At 53.2% G+C, this 22,587-nt stretch overlaps 2 protein-coding genes across 3 annotated transcripts in view; one reads left to right on the top strand and one right to left on the bottom strand.

The window, feature by feature from the left end:
- The window catches only part of FER1L5 (fer-1 like family member 5), a 93,395-nt gene extending 91,418 nt beyond the window's left edge, over positions 1–1,977 (top strand). Inside the window, 2 exon segments of the mRNA XM_050937385.1 lie at positions 26–173; positions 1,548–1,977. Coding sequence (XP_050793342.1) covers positions 26–173; positions 1,548–1,640 — 241 coding nt within the window. The 3' untranslated portion in view covers positions 1,641–1,977.
- Positions 1,978–6,582: 4,605 nt separating this feature from the next.
- LMAN2L (lectin, mannose binding 2 like) lies at positions 6,583–20,531 on the bottom strand. Of its 2 annotated transcripts, XM_050937539.1 has the most exons (9): positions 20,396–20,531; positions 19,657–19,775; positions 16,037–16,154; positions 14,795–14,877; positions 10,868–10,900; positions 9,428–9,589; positions 9,213–9,327; positions 7,935–8,054; positions 6,583–7,276 (listed from the first exon to the last, which is right to left on the bottom strand). In XM_050937539.1, exons 1-9 carry the CDS (start codon positions 20,514–20,516, stop codon positions 7,134–7,136), a joined length of 1,014 nt encoding a protein of 337 aa, XP_050793496.1. In that variant the 5' UTR covers positions 20,517–20,531; the 3' UTR covers positions 6,583–7,133. The 2 variants fall into 2 exon arrangements, with proteins under 2 accessions (XP_050793496.1, XP_050793497.1); XM_050937540.1 differs by lacking the exon at positions 10,868–10,900.
- Between the last annotated feature and the right edge of the window lie 2,056 nt (positions 20,532–22,587).

Genomic DNA, 22,587 nt, shown 5'->3' with positions numbered 1-22,587 from the left:
TCCTGGTACCGGCTCCTCCCTGCAGGCGCCCAGAAGCCTCATTCCTGTGGTTCACGGCCCCTCTCAAGAGCCTACGCTACATCCTCTGGCAGCCGCACAAGTGCAAGATCATCCTGGGGTTCCTGCTGCTCCTGCTGCTGCTCCTGCTTGCAGCCTTCATCTACTCCTCCCCGGTGCGTGTGCCCGTGGGGGGCCTGGGAGTCACAGCAGGGGTGGGGGCCCCCCGCCACGAGCCCTGGGTAGGGCTGCAGGCACAGAGGGAGAACCCTAGCGTGCCTGGGGCAGCAGCACCACCCTGCCCAGGAAGGGCCTCAGCCCAACCCCATGGCTCTGCTCCCTGGGGCCCAGTGCTGGAGAAAGCAAGAGGAGGGAGGCAGCACAAAGCTGAGTGGAGTCAAACGGGGTGAGCCTGCTGCCCTCCAGCCTGTGCCTTGGCTCCAGCCCCTTAAGGCCAGTCCCGAGTTCACAATGGTGCCAGTGGCATCGTGGAGCCAGGGCCCTGCTTAGAATGGGTCCTGGTCTGCTCTGCTTGCACTGCACCCCTAGACCCCACTGGCTCCCCCTACCCAGCCAAAGGCTCCTCTCTGCCCCCAACCCCTCCCGCCAGCTCCTCTCTGCCCCCTGGCCGGACCCCAGGGCACCTTCGGCTCCGGGCCTCTCTGCTTCCCACCACCTGTGGGGCCCGGCCTGTCTCCCCAGAGCTCAGCTGCCTGGGACTGGTGCAGGAGCCTGGCAGGTCTTAGCTGGGCCCCTCCAGGCAAGTGGGTCCTGAGGGAGCCTGGCTGGGACAGGCCCTGGCCTGGCAGATCCCACCGCTTCCGAGGGGCCGGAGTGATTCCTGGCCCTGGGACCAACCCTGGCTGCACTGGCAGATCAGCCCAGCAGATACAGTGACCCCCCTGCAGGCTGGTGAGTGCAGCTAGGGGGTGGGGGAGTGGGTCTCTGGGGGGCAGGGGGTCGCTGGGCTGTGGGAGGAGGAATATCTTTGTGTGTTGGGGCACTAGGGAGTGGGGGGCTGGGCAGGGGTGGTGTTGTGCATGGCACTGGGCATTTGTGGCAAGGTCAGGGGCTCTGGGCATTGGGAATCGGGGGGGGGAGTGAGGGGAAGGGACACGCTGCCAGCACAGGGCCAGGCAGGCCACTGGGCATCTGACAACTGCCTGTTTGTAACTAGTGCCTTGCACTGGGCTGGGCAGAGCAGGATCACCCATTGCCCCCACCCCACCCTGCTCCATTGCCCCCGGCCGGCCCCTCGTTCCGGGGACTGACCTCCCCCACCCCATTGCCCCCGGCCAGCCCCTCGGTCCGGGGACCGACCTCCCCCACCCCATTGCCCCCGGCCAGCCCCTCGCTCTGGGGACCGACACCCCCCCACCCTGCTCCATTGCCCCTGACCGGCCCCTCACCCTGGGGGCCAAGAAAGGTTAATCTGGCCCTGCTCTCTACAGGGCACTGGCCTATGGAGCCAGCTGAAGCGGCAAACCCCAGGCTGGCTAGAGAAGACACTGCTGCTGCAGGGCCTGACTCCCTCCCTTTCCTCTCCCCAGGGCTACCTGGCCATGAAACTGATAAACCCCTTCCGCAGTCTCCATTCCTTTGGGAGCCTCAATCCTCTGGCGGGGAGCAGCGGGAGCCCATAGGCCACAAGCTGGCAGCAGCACCCCCAGCCCAGCTCCTCGGATGACAACCGTCCACAGGCCCCGAAAACAGACAGCACCTGCTGTCCCCTAGCACACAGGGACCTGGCCCTGACCCCCAGCCTGAGGAGTTGGGCAGTAGCACCCCTTCCACATTCACCACCCGCTGCCCTACAGGCATCTGGATCTTCCTGCCTCCAGGCAGCAGCCAGTCTTACCACTTCCTCCCTGGCCTGCGCTCCTGCTGCTCCTTCCCTGGGGGCCAAGGGCCACTCACCGCAGGCCAGTGAGGCTGACTAGCTCCTCGGCTAGAAAGCAGCCCTACTCCCAGGCAGGTCATTCTCTGGGCCAAAAGCCTTCAGGGCCAGTCTTCCCCAATAAAGGCATGGAAAGGAGGCCCTTCACCTTGGCTTGAGTGCCAGATTTTCTTTACAGCACCTCACTCAAGGCACCTGGGGTGCCACCCAGGAGCTGCATCCAGAGATGAAACTGAGCACTGGCTCCTGGCCAATAAGTATTCCCCACCCAGCCTGCTGGGAAAGCCCTCGGCTTCTCTCCTTGCCTCGTGCAGCATTGCCTGGTCAGACTTCTGGGCTCTTTTTGCCCACGATATGAAATCATGTTAGGGCCAAGGCTGCATTAGCTGGGAGAGGCAAGTCACAGCAGGAGCAAAGCTGCTTCCAGGACCCTTTCGTCTGCCCAAGGAGACAGCTGTATTTCCACGCTGCCACCAACAGGGAGCACTACTCCCCAGAGGGAAGTAGCATGACATACCAGTGACTGATTCCTCTAGAGCAGGGCTGGGCACTTTTTGGCCCAAGGGCCACATCTGGGTACGGAAATTGTATGGTGGGCTATGAATGCTCACAAAATTGGGGTTAGGATGTGGGATGGTTTCAGCTGGAGGTGTGGGCTCTGGGGTGGAGCTAGACATGAAGGGTGCAGGAGGCAGCCTTGAGGTGGGGAGGGGATTAGGGTGCAGGGGAGAGAGCTCCGGCTAAGGGTGTGGGCTCTAGGGAAGAGGGGTTTGAGGAGCAGGAGCGTGCTCCAGGCTGGGACAAAGGGCAGGAGGGGGATCAGTGGGTTGGGGCCTAGGGCTGCAGACTCTGGGTGGCGCTTACCTCAACCAGCTCCCCGAAGCAGCAGCCTGTCCCCGCTCTGCCTCCTATGCAGAGGTACAGCCAGGCAGCTCTGCACAATGCCTTGTCTGCACACGCCACCCCTGCAGCTCCCAGCCAAGGGGAGCTGCGATGGGTGCGCTTGGGCCAGGGACAGCGTGCAGATGCCCGACTGCCCCTACACATAGGAGCCAGAGGGGGGACAAGTCACTGCTTCTTGGAGCTGCAGGGAGTGGGGCAAGCCCCCGACCCCACTCCCCAGCTGGTGTACCAGAATAGGGCAAGCCCTAGACCCACTCCCTGGCAGAAGCTTGACGGCTGGATTAAAATGTCTGGAGAGCCAGATGTGGCCCCTGGGCCATAGTCCCCCATGAGCGATTGAGTGGAGCATACCCAAGCTGCTAGAGCCAGACACCCTATGCCAGCATCCTCAGGCACAGCTCTTCCTGTCAGTCTCTGCTGGGATATTACATGAGTTGTAATGATCAAAACAAGGCCTATTTGTTCTAGGGCATTTATACTGGACCAGGACTGTAGGCTGGACTCCTGGGGTCTGTTCCCACCTCTGCCAGTGATCTCCTCCAGCACTGTAGGCAAGTCATGTAGGACTTGGTTTTCAGGAGCATTTAGAGTTAGCTTCAGTTAGTGGGAGGGGTCAATGCTCGACCTCACTGCGGCAGGCCCCAAGCCTGACTGTGCACCCGCTAGGCCAGCAGCAGGGGTTTAATCTTCATTGTACAGAAGGGCAAAGTAGGAGCATACTCCCGCTCGCTTTTGCTGGGGTGGCTTAGAACTGAGTCCAGTGTCCCGCACAGCACGGGGGAGGAATTAGACACGGATATAGTGGGATTTCCCACGTTGCACACTTAGCCACTTCAGTGACTGAGATAGGATTGTACCTACCAGCCGCAGCAGCAGGGTCAGGTGAGCATCCGAAAGTGCAGCTCTTAGTCCTGCGGTCCCCATGAAACTCCTTCGAGGAGTGAAGATGGACACGTACTCACCTGGCGTTGGTCTTTATAGAACTACAAGGTCAATCAAAACCCCTCCATCCCGGACAGGCAGAGGAGAGCAGCACCCCGAAATGAAGTGCAGTGCAGACCCCCACTGGTGGGCATGTGTGTATTTATTTCCAGGACACAAATTACACATGCAGAACCAGGCACACGTACAGACAGTTCTGTTGATCAGGTAAAATGTTTTAAAAGCGGCAAGAACAGACCCAGTGCTTTCAGGCTGTCCCACTGCTTTGCCACATGTAAAATCTCCCCCTACCCATCCTACCAGGCAAACCCCCCTGCTACAGCAAATGCCAGTTTGCCACCCTCAGAACATGGGGCTTAGATATGAAGTCATGGGAGCAAATGTATCTTAGCCAGATCCTTTCTGCAGAGAGGAAGGCAGCACCTCTCCAAGCCTCATCACTGATTTTCCAAGGCTCTGAACTGTGTTGGGAAGGGAAATAGTGCAGATGGACAAGTCAAAGGCCGTGAAGGCTGGAACTCAAAGATACACAAGCAGGGATCTTATTTCAACATGGCCTGGTGTTTCGAACCAGCATCTAGAGCAGAGCCACCAAGCAGCCACTCCCCACTTCAGTAAGGCCACATTATCCTGTCAGCACAGGAGCTACAGGGTTTACTATACCAGGACAGCTGGCTTCTCCCTGCCCCATTTCACCCTCACACTCAGTCCGTCAGGTACCAGGGCAAAGAGTGCACAGATTCTCACCCGCACCTCTGCTGATCAGGTCTCATGCCACTAACGTCCATTGAATTAAGGCTACAAATTGCAGCATCCATCTGGACACCAGTCGTGGTGGCTCCTGGCAAACAGGGCACCCCACCAGCAGAGCTCAGGAACCCTTCGGTTAACAACACCTCTGCTTTCTGCCGAGCACCAGCTACAATGGCTGCTTCATCTGCATCCTGTCTGGGCCACGTGCCAGCAGCACTGCCCCATGTTAGCACAGCTCCAGGATCAATCCAACCTGTCCCAGTGCCACTGGCTGGCATGCTGCAGAGCAGAGCAGAGCAGGGTTTACCATCACAAGTCCCTTTTGAAAGTCTTGGACAATAACCATGTTCTTTAATTAGCTGGGCCATGGCCGCCCTGGGGTGCAGAGACATCGGGAATCCAGGATCTGCCGCCAGGGAGAGGACATTCTGAATCTAAACCTTCCTCCCTCAAAGGGCAGGTTCCTCTGAGGAGTCTGGGAATTTCCTCTACCTCAGCCCAGCCCTGGTTACTGCACCCAGAGACGGCCTGATGGGCAGGAGGAGCCAGCAGGGCCTGGTTTTACTGTCACTGTAACAAGGGCAAGAGATCCAGTTAGACATGGGTAGCTAGAACAAGGTGAGAACATGGCTCTGGTGTCTTGCGTCCAATTTAACCAGACATAGGGCAGCCAAGCCTTGTCCACATTGAGCACACAGTTCCAGGCCTGCTTACACTACAGAATGGAACAGTGTCAGGGACAAAGTTTTGTAACCAGGTCCCCTGGAGATTCTATCTGTACATGTTCCCGTATTCTACCCCCTTCAGCATCTGTATTATGAGCGACTCAGCAGGACCTACAGAAAGCAAGAACTCATTCGAACAGCAGTCACTGAGGTAGGAAATAACTAACCCTCCCTGAAAGGCAACCCAATGTTTGTAGAGATCAGAGCTCTCATTCCCAAGCATGGCTAAGGTCTCTGCCAGGCCAGTAAACCCTTTGACCTTCCTTTGCCAGCATGCTTCCAAACTCTTGCCTCAGCAGCCAGATCGAGGTCCTTCAGAAACACAAAGGGACCATGTACAAATGCTGGCATCAGGTTTCTGGGGGAGGAAGAGAGAACTGACCCTTTTCACATCATACTTACACCACTAACAGGACACGGTGCCATGAAAGCAGCCCCTGTGCAAAGGCTGGCTCCAGGCCGAGGTACGCAGAAGGGAGGAAGGCAGCACTGCATGCAGACAGTGATCCAGTGGTGGAGGGCCAGGCCCCCCTGACAGCAGCGAGTGGTTATTACAACGAAACCCAGTGTTAAAAGAGTCAGTCGCTGGGCGAGTCCATGCATGTGGACAGCAACATGACCACGTGAACCCCATCCCAGCAATGTAACCTGGCTTCATGTGAACGAACAGGAAGTGGGTTGGGACTAGCCGTCCCTCGCCCACCACATTCCCAGCAATGAGCGTCATGGAGCCCCTTGCACACAGACGTACTGACCCTTGTGCAGTGAGCCCAGGATCCAAACAGTTTCTCGGACTGGCTGCAGTGAGACTTTTTAGTGCATATTTCACCAGCAGCAAAACCCCTCGGCCCTGGATGGAGAGCCCAGTTGTCGGGGAGAAAGAGGAGCTGACCATATGCTAGCAGTGGCAGAGTGGGGGCACTGAATGGAAGCAGCTCAGGCCAATTTCCATCAGAGGCCAAGAAGAGCCAGCTGCATCAAGGCCCATCCGCAGCCTGGAAGAGCAGTGCTTTCCCTGCCGTGCTGCTGGGACATCAGGCAGGCTCAGGGTGGCACTGGGAGGCCAGCAGCCAATATTTGTGTTCATGCCCAGACCACATTGGGGTGACTGTAAAATGAGGGGTTTTCCTTTAGCACAGCTCCCAGTTCACCCACTTCCTAATGAGGAGCAGCAGCAGGACGAGGAGTATTTCATTCATGGTGCAGAATTCAACTGCACTACCACAAAACCAGGATTAAAAGCTTAAAGCTGCCTGGGGCAGATGAGCTTGGCTTTCCCAACCAGCCTAAGGCAGCCAAACCATCTGGATTGCAACAGACAGCCTGCCAGAGTGAGCAGCGGTGGGGCTGGGGGCGGGGGCAGGGCCAGGCAGGGGCCAGCACTACTCTTCTCAGCTACAAGTGTTTTGTTTGGCCAAGTTTCACCCTTAAGCCAAAAGGAGCTTTTCTAGGATTTTACAGTCTTCAGCGCCTGGCTCCTAGCTAGGCTGTGGGACATCCCCAGATAGCACACGTAAGGCTCACCAACACGGACACAATACAACATTCAGCTCCACCCGCCCCAAGCATCCTCTAAACACCCTGCAAAGCAAGAGCTGCTGGGGGACGGGCCATCTGTCACTGCACCAACCTCCAGAGAGTCAGGGGGGTTAGGTCTCCCTGTTGCATGACATGTCACACGAAGTGTGCTCCCCACATGATCCAGGACATCCACTCCTGCTGGGAACCCTAGAGTACGAAGAGACACAGCAGCGGTCCCCATGGGGGCCAGCAAAGTAGCAGTCATCTGAAGGGGCTCTGGAAAGTCTGGGCTGAGCAGGCAAGGGCTTCTCTTCAGCTAGCCTCTGGCATCTGTGCCAGCCCACTCCAGCAGAGCGGCTAGTCTGCCGAGGCAAGGGGCAGGGAAGGCACCAAGGTCAGTAGAAGCGTTTCCGGCTCTGTTCCTGCCATTTGTTGTAGACAATGACTCCGATGACAATGGCAAACACCAGGGCGACCAGCGAGAAGAACACAATTAAGAACAGGGCCAGGCCACTCATGGGTTCCACTGGGGCCTCCACTGTGGGGCAAAGGCAGAGGGGCACAAGCCCGGGTTAGCCACCGCAGAGACCACGCGCTCAGAGACTATGGCCATAGGCTTTTCCTTGCATTGCCCATCTCTGCAGTGGCCAGGGGAGACAGCCATCCAGCTCCCACCTTCCCCAGCGCTTCATCCAAGATGAGGCGCTTGCATTTATCTTGAGCTATGGGATTTGGGTTCGGTCTCCAGGGAGAAGCGAGAGAGCCTGGCTCAGAGACTGAATGCTACACTGTCACTAGCCTGCAGAGGATCTCAAAGCACACACGGGGTTTTGGCTACCTCCACCCTGTCTCCAGCGCTTGGAAGTAGTGAGATCCAGGGCATGCTGTGCTGCAGACACACCTAAATCCCCGCTTGAGGCTGTGGGCTGCTCCTCTCTGCAGGGCTACTGGAGAAGCCGACACTGCAGTGAGCACTGGCACAGATGCAGGGACATCAGTGCTCAGCATTTGGTCATACCGTCCCCTCTTTCTAGGACTGTTAGCTAAGGGAGACATTCAAGCAGAGGGGCTCACAGGCAGGAGCTTCAGCAGATGGTGTGAGGACCCCACCCAATGACTGGAATAGCCCGCCTGGTGGGGAAAGCAGGTACTTGGTGTTCCCAGCCTTGCACCTCACCAACCCGTGTGCTACTCACCTCCGGGCAGTTTCATGTTGTCCACAATGGGCAGAAACACCTCTTTATCCCGCTTCTCCTCCTCTGGGCTCCGCTCAACTGTCAGCTGGTAGAGTTTCAGAGAAATGATGTCATGGTTATCTAGGGGCACGAGAGAAACGTGGTCTTAGACAGCAGGCAGGAAGAGGAATCTTGACTAGGGATGGCAGAGCTGCTGGAAGAGGTAAACAGTGAACATCTGCTCAAACAGAGCCAAGCACCCATGTACAGAGCACGCAGAACTTGCTGGAGTGTACCTACCAGGACAGGGCAGTGCTGTGCCCAGCACAACACAACACACTTTTCCACAACCTTTAAGCCACTTAAATTCAGGCTGAGAAATGAGTTGTTCAGCCGGGGAGCACCCTTGATTTAAAGTCCACTCAGCCACCTGAAGGCAGCAAATTAGAATTGCCCTCAGAGACGTTCATTGCCTTTGTCTTTCTTTCACACTTATTAGCAGAACTACTCAACTGCCCCTGCCACGGGCTCCAATTCCCAGAGCATCTGCAGAGATTTTGGAAATAAAGGAACTTTGCTTGGAGCAAACAATGAATCCAGGCATTGTGCTCAATGTGCTTTTGTAGAGGCTTGATTCAAATCTGCTCTAAACTGGCTTAAGAACTACGAAAGCAGACGGGCCAGTACTTTGGGGTATTATGGCAGAAGCTGAATGGAATTCACACAGACGTTACAGGCTGATACAGGCAAGGTTTTAGTTTCGACAAGAGCCTCAATAGGCCAGACAGCTGTGCATCAGTGTCCGTGCGACTGGTCTTCCCGCCTATACTGGAAGAGCTAATGCGCTAGAAAGCTCAAGAAGTGCCCTGCAAAAGAGATGCTTGCTCTAAACCCCTGAAGTACGGCCCAAGGTCCCTGTCTAACTGCAGGCTGTGTGCACCAGAGGTTCAGCTGCAGGCAGCCACAAGAGCCAGGGAGTGTCTGAGGCGGTCAGGGTGAAGGAGTGTGAGAGTGGGCAGCTTTGTATTTTAAATACTCGGAATGTCAATGCCAACTCAGAGGAGCCCCCCGGCACCTTGCAGAACTTCAGGTGCCTCAAGCCTACAAGTGTGTCACCTGTGAGCTCCCGTGGTTCCACTGAAAACAGAAGGGTGCGGTCAACAGACTCAGGCTCACACTCCAGCGCTAAAAGCAGCCGTTCGGCTCAGGCTCTGGACACCCTGGCTCGGAGACTCGCAGGCACAGCACAGGCCTACCCTTAGCGCTTGTGGAGCATTGGCCAGGTTCACAGCGCGGTACCTGAGAGGTCTCCAGTGACTGAAGAGGTCCCAAAGAAGTATCCCCGTGGCAGGTGGACCCCCGGCATGTCAATACAGTCCCGCCACTCGTGCTTGCCATCAATGTCAATCATGATCTGAAACACATGAGACTTCACTCAACCCAGAGCAACCCAGCCCAGCCCTCCCGACCCAACGCCGCCCTGGGCCTGGAGAGCTCAAGGAGGAATCACTCACCGTCAGCCTCCTTTTGACATAGCGGATCACGAGGAAGGTGTCGTGGTTCAGATTGCGCACCATGGCTGTGCAGCCGCCGAGCTCCGTGGGCCGTCCATCCCGGTCATGGTCGTAGGTGAGAGAGCCATTGTTCACCATGGCGGAGATGTAGGGGAACACGCGCTAGGGGAGACAAGGCCGCAGGTTAGTGGTCTCCTCACACTGCTCTGCGGAGGCCTGGCAAGACAAACCATGGGCAACAGGCCAAATGCATGCAGCCAGTGGAGAACACGCACAGGACACTGACAGCATGGAGCACGACACCAGGGCCGAGAGACGGACAAGAGCCTTGGCCAGCGCTTGAAATTCTCACGCAGCTGGCAGGACCGGGTCTGTAAGGGAGCTAAGTGCTGGCAGGAGGCACTGGACTGACCGATCCCTCCAACACTGGGCCTCATCCTGACTCCAAGGGACCCAGGTCTAGAGAGGGACACAGGCTCTGTCTCCAAGGGGTGTTCTCTCTACAGAGACTGCCCACAACTTCCCATTGATAGTTTGTGTGGCATGAACCCCTGCTCCACCGCACACCTATCACACAGGCCGGGCAGCAGTAGTGCCACTGTGCTGGGCTGGCTTTGAGACAGTGACATCCAGCTACCACAGCCCAGGCGCCCCAGCCAAAACACTGTTCATGGGATCACGCGTCTCCTCTCCCCCTCCAAGTTGGAATGATCTTAATAAAACAAAACCCCCACCAAGTCATGCGCATTGTGCATCACACCGGGTCCAGCATTCCCACTCCTCTAGATGGGCAACCCTGCCCAGAGGCCCAAGGGCAGAGTCCTTTCCCAGGTCTGCAGTAGCAGACGGGCTAACCACACCACAGCTGAGCCACCGGCGTATGCAGCTTAATTCATTTCTGATGGACCCTCCTCTAGCTACAAGGCAGTGAGAAGACAAGCTGAGGCGAGCAGTGCACCCAGGCCAGACCCCCAGCATAATGCTGCATAGCACGGAGATGCACAAGGTGTGGGAACAGAGGGTTGTTTATTCCGAAATGAAGCAGGAACAGGGACCCATGAGCACAGACCAGCTCAAGAGCTGCAGCGTCTCCTCCGCATGTGGGAACTGCACAGCCATATGGAGAAGCCACAGAAAGAGAGAGGTGCACCTGAGTGAGGGACTTGGGGAGGCTGCACACGCTAGACTTCCTTCAGGTCACAGGAAAGTAATCAGCAGCCCAGCGCACTCTGGCACAAGTACGCTGGCCAGGGGATCTGGTGGCAGATGGAGAGACTAGCTCTGAACCAGCCACACTGGCTGCAGCCAGTCAGATAAAGATTTCTGTAACTCTGGCAATGCACTTTCCTCACCCAGCAAGGTCACAAACACTCGGGAAGTTCCAATGACAGAGAAAGGGGAGGGGACTCTGAGGCTGGAAATGAACTAGGAGCAAAGTACCTGATTTCCAGGGGTATACCGCCTCTTCTGAGCCTGAGTCCAGAAGGATTATTGAGAGCAAGAAAGGGTACAGAAGCAAGACAGAGTCACCGACCAGACAGTTTAGTATTAACCTGCAAACTGGGAAGGAAATGTACCCTAGGAAACCACCAACACTGTCCCCTTGCCAAGACTTGAGAGTACCCTACATTTTGCACGTCATGTACCAAACCACTGAACACATGGCTTAAAAAGGCAGCTGACCCAAGAAACCCCACACTGTAATCCTGCCCCGTTTATACCCTGTACTTCCCTTCCCCAGCCCACAGCACAAACCCATATTAAGCCAGCACTAAGGACCTGAGCATGCATGCCAACAAAGGACTGCTTTGCTGGAATCACAACCCCCCAGATCTACAATGCCTCCAGCACCCCTAACTGTGTCCACCACACAAAAACACATGACAGCAGGGTGCTCCCACAGCACACGCAGGGAATGAAGAGCTGCTAAGGGAAGAGGGTGGAGCTGTGATTGCAGGCGCTAGTAGAGCGATTTGATGCTGTCTTGTCCAGTATTTCTGCCCCCTCTTGCCATAGAATAGAAGTGTTCACAGTTCAGGAAGAGGCTTTTGGCTTCTCTGAGGCAAGTGTTGCCGTGCTAGGGACAGTCCCAGAGCTGCATGGACACCAGTGTCCTGGGGAGCTGGGCACACTAGCCCCAGGTGTGAACTCCAGTTTTCATGAGGGACCCAGTCCTGGACCCATTCCCTGAGGATCCCATGCAGCTCCACAGATATCAATGGAGTTCCACAGTGGCAGAGATCAGAACTGGGCCCAGTCTGAACAGAAATAAAAGCCTCCGTTGTGTTGGACTGTCTGGTTAGGACCGTAACCAGACGCCAGCACAAATCTGTGGCAAGAGAAAGGCTGCAGATGCTGTCACTTCTCCCTGCATTGTGACTCATATTATGATCTTTATCCTCAATTAAACTCCAAGAGCTGGAATACCATGAGTGTGGCTTCTCCAGCTGCCCAGCATTCTCTAGGACCCAACTTAAGGGTACAAAGGCCCTTCACAGAGCAAGGGCAGGCCAATGTTAATGTTTCAACCAAACCTGACACTGATTCAAGAGCTGCAGATCTGTTTAATCAGTTTCAAGGTCAGAAGCCACCTACACAGCTGAGCTGGTCAGGCACTGGAGTCTAAAGGAGAGCCCTGGGGTTTGAGTCAAAGGAATTAACAGGATACTAATTTGGGATGATCTCCACACACCTCAGGGGTGGCCAGAAAACAGCCACGTATTTCCCACAAGTCTGGAACGAGATGACAAATACTCAGCTTGTGCAAAATCTGACAAAATTGTCCAAAATTTTTTTTCACATCTTGGCTGCTTCGATTCCTCCTCCCCACTCACTTTAGAAAAATCCAAATGCCTGAAAAAAAAATATCCTTGGAAATTTAATGATAAAGTGGAAGTGTCTCAAAAATGCTGGCTTCCTTTGCAAAGCAATTCTTCAGTGAAAGCATGTTTGGGCCCAGCTCTCATACATACACACACACACGTTTAGTCCACGTTTGTTTCAATAACACATAACAGTACGGTCTCGCTGTACAGCTCTAGAGCACAGGAGATGTTCTCCAGAACAGCTTTACAGAAGGACTATGCAGGAAGCCCTAGCCAGCAAGTACCAGGGTGGTGATCCTGGCAATTACAGACCACTAAGCCTGACTTTAGTACTTGACTTCAGTAAAGAACAGAATTGTCAGACATAGATGAATGTCTTTTGTTGGGGAATATAGTCAACATGGTTTTCATAAAGGGAATCATGCCTCACCAATCTACTAGAATTCCTTGAGGGGGTCAACAAGCATGCGGACAAGGGGGATCCAGTGGATATAGTGTACTTAGATTTTCAGAAAGCCTTTGACAAGGTCCCTCCCAAAGGCTCTTATCCCATGACAGCTTACTTTGGTTAAGAGGGAAGGTCCTCTCATGGATTGGCAACTGGTTAAAAGGGAACAAAGGGTAGGAATAAATAGTGAGTTTTCAGAATGGAGAGAGGTAAATAATGGGGTCCCCCAGGGGTCTGTTCTGGGACCAGTCCTATTCAATATATTCATAAATGATCTGGAAAAGGGGTAAACGGTGAGGTGGCAAAATTTGCAGGTGATACAAAACTACTCAAGATAGTTAAGTCCAAAGCAGACTGTGAAGAACTACAAAAGGATCTCTCAAAACTGGATAACCAGGCAACAAAATGGCATATGATATTCAATGTTGATAAAGGCAAAGTGATGCACATTGGAAAACGTAATCCCAACTATACATATCAAATGGGGTCTAAATTAGCTGTTACCACTCAGGAAAGATATTGGCGTCATTGTGGAGAGTTCTCTGAAAATATCCACTCAATGTGCAGCGACAGTCAAAAAAGCGAACAGAACATTGGGAATCATTAAGAAAGGGATAGATAATAAGACAAAGTATCATATTGCCTCTATATAAATCCATGATATGCCCACATTTTGAATACTGTGTGCAGATGAGGTCACTCCATCTCAAAAATGATATATTGGAATTAGAAAAGGGTAACAAAAATGATTAGGGGTATTGAACAGCTTCCATATGAGGAGGGATTAAAAAGACAGGAACTTTTCAGCTTGGAAAAGAGATGACTAGGAGGGTGGGGAGGGGAATATGATAGAGGTCTATAAAGTCCTGACTAGTGTGGAGAACATAAATCAGGAAGTGTTATTTACTCCTCCTCATAACACAAGAACTAGCGGGTCACCAAATGAAATTAATAGGCAGCAGGTTTAAAAAACAAAACATAAGGAAGTATTTTTTCCACACAACACACAGTTAACCTGTGGAACTCCTTACCAGAGGATGTTGTGAAGGCCAAGACTATAACAGGGTTCAAAAAAGAACTAGATAAGTTCATGAAGGATGGGTCCATCAATGGCTATAAGACAGGATGGGCAGGGATGGTGTCCCTAGTCTCTGTTTGGCAGAAGCAGGAATGGGTGACAGGGGATGGATCACTTGAGGATTCCCTGTTCTGTTCATTCCCTCTGGGGCACCTGGCACTGGCCACTGTCGGCAGACAGGATACTGGGCTGGATGGAGCCTTGGTCTGACCCAGTCTGGCTGTTCTTATGTTGGCATTTAGGCCACTGCTATGCAGAGGTGAGGATCACCACACTACAGGTCCACACATTTCAGACACTTCTGACCCCAGCTCGCTGACAGTCCCCAAATCCCCAAGGGAAATGAGTACAACTGCTTCCCATTTCCCCCGCAAAGTGTTTGCAGCCATTGCTGAAGGCCACTGCTGGCCCACAGCATGTCCTAATCGGTGTTTCTAGCCTACATACACCGGCCTGGGGCAGCAAGACAATGCCCACCACCATCAGGACTTGCCCTGCAGAGCAGCGATACTTCATACAGGGAGTCAGCAGTGAGGAGAAGCTAATCAGGAACGCTCAGTCCTTGCGAGTGCTCCTCTACACCAGATGCCATGACACACAGAAAGGGCTGCAGAGGGAAGCTGCCTGGTCTGGCCTGCAGCCCCCTCCATGTATGAAGAGCTACTTGCCTGCTGCTAGTTCCCTGGAGAGGGACAACAAGGAAGACAGCAAGCTCAAAACCAGAAGGGAAGAGAGACAGGAAGGGGAAAGAGAGCAGTGTCAGTAGCAAGTGACCAAAAGCTGCAGCCATGAGGAGCTGGAGAGAATGCTGGTTTAGACGGGTCTGTGATTGGCATTTCTCTACCATACAGCTGCATTGGAGCTAGAAATATGGCCAAAGCCTTTTGAATGAGCTAATACGCCAACTCTGCCCTCAAGCTCTGGCTGCATCGCCACGCAATACGGCTGCATCGCCATGTAATACAACTTCACATCCATCTCCCACTTCCCTCCGAACTGCCAAAAGGCCATCTTACCTCCTGCTGCTTCTCCTCATTGGGGTAGGTGTCTACAAACACCCCCAGCCCCAGAAAGTGATCCTTGTTCCCAAACACGGGCCCTAGAACAGATGGCAGATTGTGAACAATGGGCAACACAGCCTGTGTCCTATCACAGTCTAGCAGAGACAGTGGAGTGAGTGCTTTCCACCCCGTGTACGGGTAGATTTACTCCCCAAGCCATCGACAGGCCCCACCTTGGAGCAGAACCACAAGAGTAGCTTGAAGAGGCTGGAGTAATATTTGGTAGCGTCAGACAGACATTTACCTCCCTGTAGCCAATGAGAACCAGTGGAGCAGCCTCCATCTTCATGCAGATGCCCATCTGAAGGAGTTTTCCCCTAAGGATCTATGCCAGAGATGCCTCCAAAGGTAGCTTTGTCATGGGGCCAGTAGCAGCTCATAAGGAATGTTAGCAAGTGGCAATGGATGAGTCACCCCTTACCTTCCCCCTTCCCCACAGGGGATTCGTTCCTTGGTCTGCGCTTGGGGGGCTGAAGCCCCCTCCACATAGCACCATTTAGCACTTACAGAACAGCAGAGCCCAGCACCCATGTTACAGGACCAACACCCCGTAGTCCCAAGTTCAATCCCCGGGTCTACCACTCCCCCTGTGCACCTCTCTTCCCCCATCTGTCAAATGCAGACAGCAACACTCTCACCAGATGAATCACTTTGCAGTCTACATAGGAGTGCTAGATATCAGAGCTCTTTACAAACAATAACTCATGAGGTAGGCAGGCACCCCCATTTGACAGATGGGGGAACGGGAGCAGAGTTTCAGAATACAGGTGTTCCAGGTCCATGCTTAGTCCGCACAAGTCTGATTTCCTGAGCTTTGGAGCCACTGCAGCCTCTAGTCCTGCGGTAGGAATGGGGCTTGCTCTGCACCTCTGAAAATCAGAGCAAGCAGTTTGCTACTGCACAGCTGAATTCATAGCCACGTTGGACTCCTCCAAGCCCCCATCAATGGTCACCCCAAGCTTTTGCAGAGCAATGTCAGTACTAGCTACAGTGGGTTCACAGTCACTCCTGGCTCCCTCCTTGTCGGTTCCTGCAAAAAGGAGAAGGTTGGCAGCAACTACACATGCACTTTACACCCACAGCCAAGGGCGACGCTCGTCTGGCCAGCGTGTCTCCGCTGGGGCAGGAGAAGGCCAGCAGCGGAAGCTCTGTGCAACACTTCCCCTTGCAGACAATGCCTCCATGAGAGCATTTTACCTGGCTGCATGCGATCCTTGGTGTACCAGATGGCAAAGCCATCCCCATTCAGGTTCTTCTTGCCTTGCCCGTGGATTTTAAAATGGACCTGCATCTCCCAGTCTCTCAGGTAACAAGGCTGCAAAAGAGAAAGGGGGAGAGTGCATGCAGCAGTCAGGGGGACTTTGACAATAGACTACCCACCCCTTGCAATTCACAGCCCTTCCGGCTATTGGTTTGCAGGCAGATAACGTTAATAATGGACATCATCTCAGCTCGGATCTGTTCCATCTGGATGGGGAGGGACAGCTGCAATTGGCTGCAGTGTTCCCAGCCAGACAGTACAGCTGCTTTTCTGCAGCCAGCAAGCCATGGCACCAACACACCCACCACCTCATGGAAAAGTGCTGGCCTGCCTTAGCACAAATACATCTGCTAAATGGAGCGTGTGGCAGAGATTTCTTCATCCTTTATTTCCCTTGCCAATAGGCTGCACTGCCTTACTTTGCGTATTTCAGCAAGAGTAATTAATCCCATGGGGCACTGTTAAGATTAGGGAACCATGGATATAAAACCAAAGAGCTTGATTCTGATCTTGCACTGTCCTAAGCCAGGAGTAACCAGTGAAATCAGGAAAAGAGATCAGAATTGGGCCCGGAGGGGCCTGGATTTCATCACTATAGATGAACAAATTACACCCCTTTATGAACATTAGATGAAGCGTAGAACCAATCGGGGCAAAGAATGTAAATAGTTTTATAACAGAGTCATCCAGACTGGATACGAGTTAGTGGTTAGACAGGTATTTCGACTCCCGGACTCATACCAAAGGAGCAGTCAAAAGCCCACTTCAAAGTCACATCTGTACAATATTATCAATGCCACAAGAAAATGGATTTTAACAAAACAGTCCATTTTTCACTATATAAGCAGTTCAGTTTCCTGTATTTCACTCAGCTTAAGCAACAAAGCTTGTCAGGTTAATTTTGAGCTGATGTGAACCACAATCACTTCAGGGGAACTACCAATCCAAAACACACACACACACACACACACACACTCTCCATGACATTTTTTTTTAAAAATGAAAAACATTTTACGACTTCTCAAAAAGCTACATTTGGGTCCTTGACTACAGCCCTTTTTAAGCATGTTATTTGTACTGAATTTCCATATAAAAGAACAGAAAGATCCACAGTCAGACACATCTCGCAATAGTGCCCACAGCTGAGTATTGATTGCCAAAAGCAGCAGCATCAAGCCTGCCCTGCACCAGAGATACGTACCAGAGACAGGTGGCAACTCACTGTGGAAGGTAGACTCACAACAGACAATTAGAACAGGTTCAGGTCAGAGACACACACTTACATCATACAGACAATTGTACAGAGATGAGGGAGGCCTCCGAGCTCCATGGAGACAATTTACACAGCTCTTTAATATAAGGAGGCAGCTGTCCAACTCGCTCTGACGGCTTGGAGACGTCTGATTTAAGACAGTCTCATCCCATGGACTAAACGGACGTGGCTATTAACGGACAGGACTCTGTCCTCCTGAGCAGGGTGTCCCTGACAGAGTGAGCTGCAAGAAGAGTACTGACCTGGGAAGGCTTGGCATAGCTACAGTGCCTTTGATCTTGGAACAAGCTACCTTTCTCCAACACACGGTCAGCTAGTCTGGGACTCAGATAGCCAGGCAGAATCAGAGAGGTACTTGTGTGCAGAGAGCAGAAATCATAGTAGTTCTACAGGAAACTTTCTAGAAAACCACAGTGATGCGCTTTCACGTACTATCTACCCCACAGAAAATTCCATCCCAAACTGTCATGCCTTTGGGTGGCTCCTACTGTATATCTGTTATAGGACTTAGGCAAGGCAATTCACTGCCTGTGCAAAATGCAGACAAAAAGCTGCAACATTAAAAACAACTGCATAGCCAGACATTATAAAGTGTGATCCGTAGTGCATGAGCTCAACCTGAGCCAGCAGATGCAGGTGTGACGGAGGTGTGACCACTCTGGCCTTTCCATACTACTAAATGGGAGGGGGCTTCCTGCTAGACCTGTGAGAGACGGGTGAGGGTCTTAATCTGGAAGAGATTGGGAATCACTGCTCCAGTTACTCTGCCAAACACTGAAATCCAGCACACACACTTACAAGCTACGTCACGATCCTGCACCATGTGAATATAGGCACAACAAGATGACGGGCGCCACATAAGATCCTAAAAGAAAGCCTCTAACAGCAAGCCCTTTGTGTCCGCATCACATCTAGGAGACCACACTTCCCTTTGCCTGGCAATTGCACTCACCAAGAATAAGCATTTTTCAGCTCTGGAAAGAAGTGTGTGATTACTACTATAATCCAGAGAAACATCCTATCAAAGCTTCAGTTCTGTGTGATTGAAGCTTGGACATCATATATAATTACGTGTTTTAAAAAGTAGCATCCACTATAGGCACTATAAACATTAAACAAAAACTATTGTGCAGCAAAGTAAGACTATATGAGTTTGTTGGAGGGCTCAAGCAGATATAAGTTGAGAAGGCCTGCACTGAACAGCACAGGAAGATATACAGACCATAAGACACTTTCTGGCTCAAATTCCAGCTTTTCACTTAATAAGCAAATTATATCCACTCCTTAGGCAAGACGTAAGTTAGCTAAACATTCGATGGGAGCTGAATTTGTGACTCAAACTGACAGCCACCAAAGAAAGGCAGAGAATCCAGGTACATGTGCTGCTGTGGCCAAGTATTAAAGCTAGATGCGAGGTTAGTCGTTTTCAGATTCTGGTGGAACCTTTGCGCAGGGGAACGTCAAATCAAGTTTACAGGATAAACTCAGTGTGCCCAAATCATACTGGTATGACCAGGTACAAGTCCACTGACTTATCTGAGTTGCAATTACTTATACCAGATCTGCCTTTGGTCTAGGGTTCTTGTGTGCATCTACACAGTTCACATTCCCCCAGAACAAAAAGCCTCTTTCATAAGTTATTGTATTCAGAGGACATGGATCTGCATCTACTCAGGATCTAAAGAATGTGCCCCGTACATGGAGCACAACAGAATGGAGATCCTGAAAGGGATTTCTGAGCTATAATCATAGAGGGAGTTAGGATCAAATCCTATAATAGAATTGGCAGGGCCATTGCCCAGGAGCAAGCCATTTAGATGCACTGCCTTTTGGCACTTTTAGTCAAAGGAAAAGCTCAGTGGAATGGAATATTGTCACAAAGTTAATGATCTCCTGTAGCTACATCGAAAGCAGAGACACTGCCAAGACTCTTGTTTCAGATTAACCGTAGCTGGACTTTGTTTTGCACAACCATTCCACAAATCTGTCTGGCCAGTAGTTTTCATGAGAGCAATCTGCCTGAGGCCCATCCACCCTTCATTCTGCACTTGAGCTAAGGATTCTCACCATCAGTGCAACACTTCCTGTGACCTGCAGCAGCAGATTCCTATGAGAATCTTGACTCCATAAATCAAGTCATCTCAGTTACCTTCTTGTTACCTCTCACTATCCTGAATTCAGACATACTGGCTGCAACCCAAAGATAGAAATTACTTCTGCACAAGATACAAAACCCTGGCGTGCCAGCACTCCTCACAGCTTGCTAGATAACATTATTCTTACCACTCTGTTCCACACGGCCCCCTGTTTGCTCTGCATGTCTGGTGTGAGGCGGACGTACTGAGTCGTGACCATGGCATTGCCCATAAGGTCCCAGAGAGAGGAGCTGGAAGATCCAACACCTGAGGGGTAGAAGGAAAACATTTGCACCATCCGTACAAGGGTACAGTGCTGTGACTTTGTCAAGAGCACTGACTGCCCTGTGCTCTGTCTCTTCTCACGCTTCTATCCATCTTCCCACCCACCTCCCTGCTCTGCGCTCTTTCCCTCCCAGACTCTCCACCTGGCTACCCTTCTCTTTCCCAGGTGCACAAAACACCACAGACATTTGCTTCCACCCACCCCACCTACCTAGCTCATCCCCCAGCCCTCCTCTCTCGGGGTTCCCAACCCACCCTCATTCTGCTTCTTCCCTGCCTCCAAAATAGTGTCATACTCCAGCCACTGCCCACAGCTCCCTCTGCACCCCCCCCCCGCCGTTCTCTTCCCCCAACACCAGCTGCCCACTGAACGCACCAGCTCCATTTCTTTGCCTGCCCCCTCCCGACTCCCCTTCTCACACCCTTTGACTCATTCCACCCCCCACCCCCACATCTTCCCTGCCCCAGGTCCAGCTTTCGCTTATCCCACGACCCTGCTCCCCAAACATCCCAGCCCCTCACCCAGCTCCTCCTGCATCCCCTCCCGTCACCCCCATACTCCTGCTGCCCCGGCCCCCCAGCCCCGCCCCTCGCACACACACCCTGGTAGGGCTTGGTGAGCGAGTGCTCCCGTTTCAGGTGCTCCTCGGTCTGCTCGGCGCGCGCCCCCAGCAGCAGCAGCCCCGGGAGCCCAGCCCGCCACCACCGCGCTACCGCCGCCATCTTCCCCGGGGCCGACCTGTGGCCCTAGCGCCCGCCCCCGCGCGTCTCATTGGCTGCAGGGAGACCCCACCCAACTCCACCATTGGCTTCCTCCAGGCACCACCTACTGATGCGAACCGTGATTCTGGTTGGCTGAGGAGCACATCCGTCACTGGGCCGAATGGTGCTAGCCGCGCGAAGGGCTCTGGGAAATGTAGTGCCTTCGCCGCTTCCGGGCACGGGGCTGCTTAAAGGGCGACCAGGTCCCCATTTCTCGGGGCAGGGCTTGGCGGCCCTGGGTCCCCAGCGGGACTGTGACACACAGGGCCACAGTTGCCTAGCGACATGGGGACAGCGGTGCCATGGTGACGGTGATCTGGTGACAGGCACCGTAGCGATGCAGTGACGGGACCAGGCGTGGTGCTGGGGGCCAGAGGGTGCCCCGCCCTGACTATGCCTCCCTGCCTCAGTTTCCCCATCGAAATGCCACTGTTACTTTCCTGGCACTAGACATTGCTCAGCCCTCTCCCCCGCCCCCCACTTCTTGGAGCCTGTGCCCATCTCAGCAGCCACGATGCACTAACAGGCCCTTTTACACCGTCCATCGCTGGGTCTCCCCCTGCAGCACAGACCACAGCTCCCTGAGTGCTGGGTCAGCGTCACTGACCCCATTGTGTGTGGGGAAACTGAGTCACAGGGAGGCGGAAGGGCCTTGCCCTAAGGTCAATGATGGAACTAGAGCCAGCTCTCCCGTCCCCTAGTCCTGCTGGAGCACAGGGTGTCCGTGCTGCGAGAGACTCCGCAGCATCAGCAGAGCTGTGGCTCGGGGTGGGGAGGGACGGGGAGGCCAAAGAGGAACCAGGCACCATCACTGTGGTGTTCGTGTCAAGAAGGGGGATAGAAATCATCTGATGCAGAACTTTCATAGGGTTTCTCTGAACAGAAGTTCCAGCTCCGTTGAGAAGCTGAAGAATGCTCCCCTTGGATGTAACGAGCAGCTCTGACAGAGACTGCCAGCCTCGCTCAGCCCCAGCCTCTGCCAGTGCTCAGTGAACAGGCTGCCATAGCCTGGCTCTTGGCATTGTTCAGCCTGGATGGGAAATGGGGCTGGAACATGTTCCTTTACTGTGGTAAGACACCTTGAATGATGTCACTTGATTCCCCTTTGTCCAGAGCTCACTCAGGTGATGTGCAAACCATGTTGCTTATGCAGCTCTGCCAATGTCTTTCAAGCCTGATCTCCGGCACCGACTACCTGTTCCTTTCCTGAGCTCTCCCCACGCACCCTGCTCTGCTGATGCCCTTCAGAGTCCTGACCCAATTACTCTGGTCCTGCATCCTTAAGTAGTCTGCCTGTCCACCTCAAGCCTAACTCACGGCATCCCTTCCTGGTCTCATCTTGGCCCAGCCCTAAGCAGAGGTGGAGAATCAGCCAGACTGATCTCCACCCGGGAGCAGAGCCAGCCAGACTGATCTCCACCTGTGAATTAATCCAGGAGCCCAGCTCTCCAGCAATGATAGTCAAGGGCTGCATTAGCATTATGCATCTTCTTGCTCTTTCTGCCTGAGCCCAACAGCTCCCTCACAGGGAGTTATTTCGCTGGTCCTTGTTGCTATAGAAACACATTCCAATGGACCATAGATTTCTGATGGTGAATTTGAGGTTACAGTTCCCAAAGGCAATGCATTAATTACCGCTTGCTTTCCTCTGGGAAAGAGCAGGAATGAGACCTGGCTCTTTCTGTTGCCTGTGGTTGGGTCACAGTAGTCTGAGACTGGGGAACAGAAGGAGAGGAGCAGCGTCAGGGCATCTGTAGACAGGTCAGAGCTGCCCAGCGAGTGATCTCCTCTTCCTGATGTCATCGGGGGTGAAATCAGCACCGCAAGTTGGAGCGACACCAGCCCGAGCGAGAGGAAAATGAAGCCCAGCTGCTCTAGGACTGTGCACCTGGCGATGCTGGCAGAAGGAATTCTTTACATCCGCCTGGAGTGCCTGAAGGAGCTCCTTGCGGCAATGGGTCCAAATGTAGCTAGCACAGAGCCTGTGTTTATAGAAGGCCCTCGCACTAGTCTATGTGATCATTAAAATCAT

The sequence above is a fragment of the Gopherus flavomarginatus genome, chromosome 2 (genome assembly GCF_025201925.1).
Source record: "Gopherus flavomarginatus isolate rGopFla2 chromosome 2, rGopFla2.mat.asm, whole genome shotgun sequence".
Taxonomy (NCBI): Eukaryota; Metazoa; Chordata; order Testudines; family Testudinidae; genus Gopherus; species Gopherus flavomarginatus.
This window is presented reverse-complemented; position numbering and strand designations above follow the sequence as displayed.

Coding starts and splice junctions, on each gene's coding strand:
- LMAN2L (XM_050937539.1), bottom strand. CDS start 20,516: ATGGCGGCGGTAGCGCGGTGGTGGCGGGCTGGGCTCCCGGGGCTGCTG. Junction 16,155..19,656: donor GGGCCGTGTGGAACAGAGTG/GTAAGAATAATG, acceptor TCTCTTTTGCAG/CCTTGTTACCTGAGAGACTG. Junction 10,901..14,794: donor ATGAGGAGAAGCAGCAGGAG/GTAAGATGGCCT, acceptor TTCTGGACTCAG/GCTCAGAAGAGGCGGTATAC.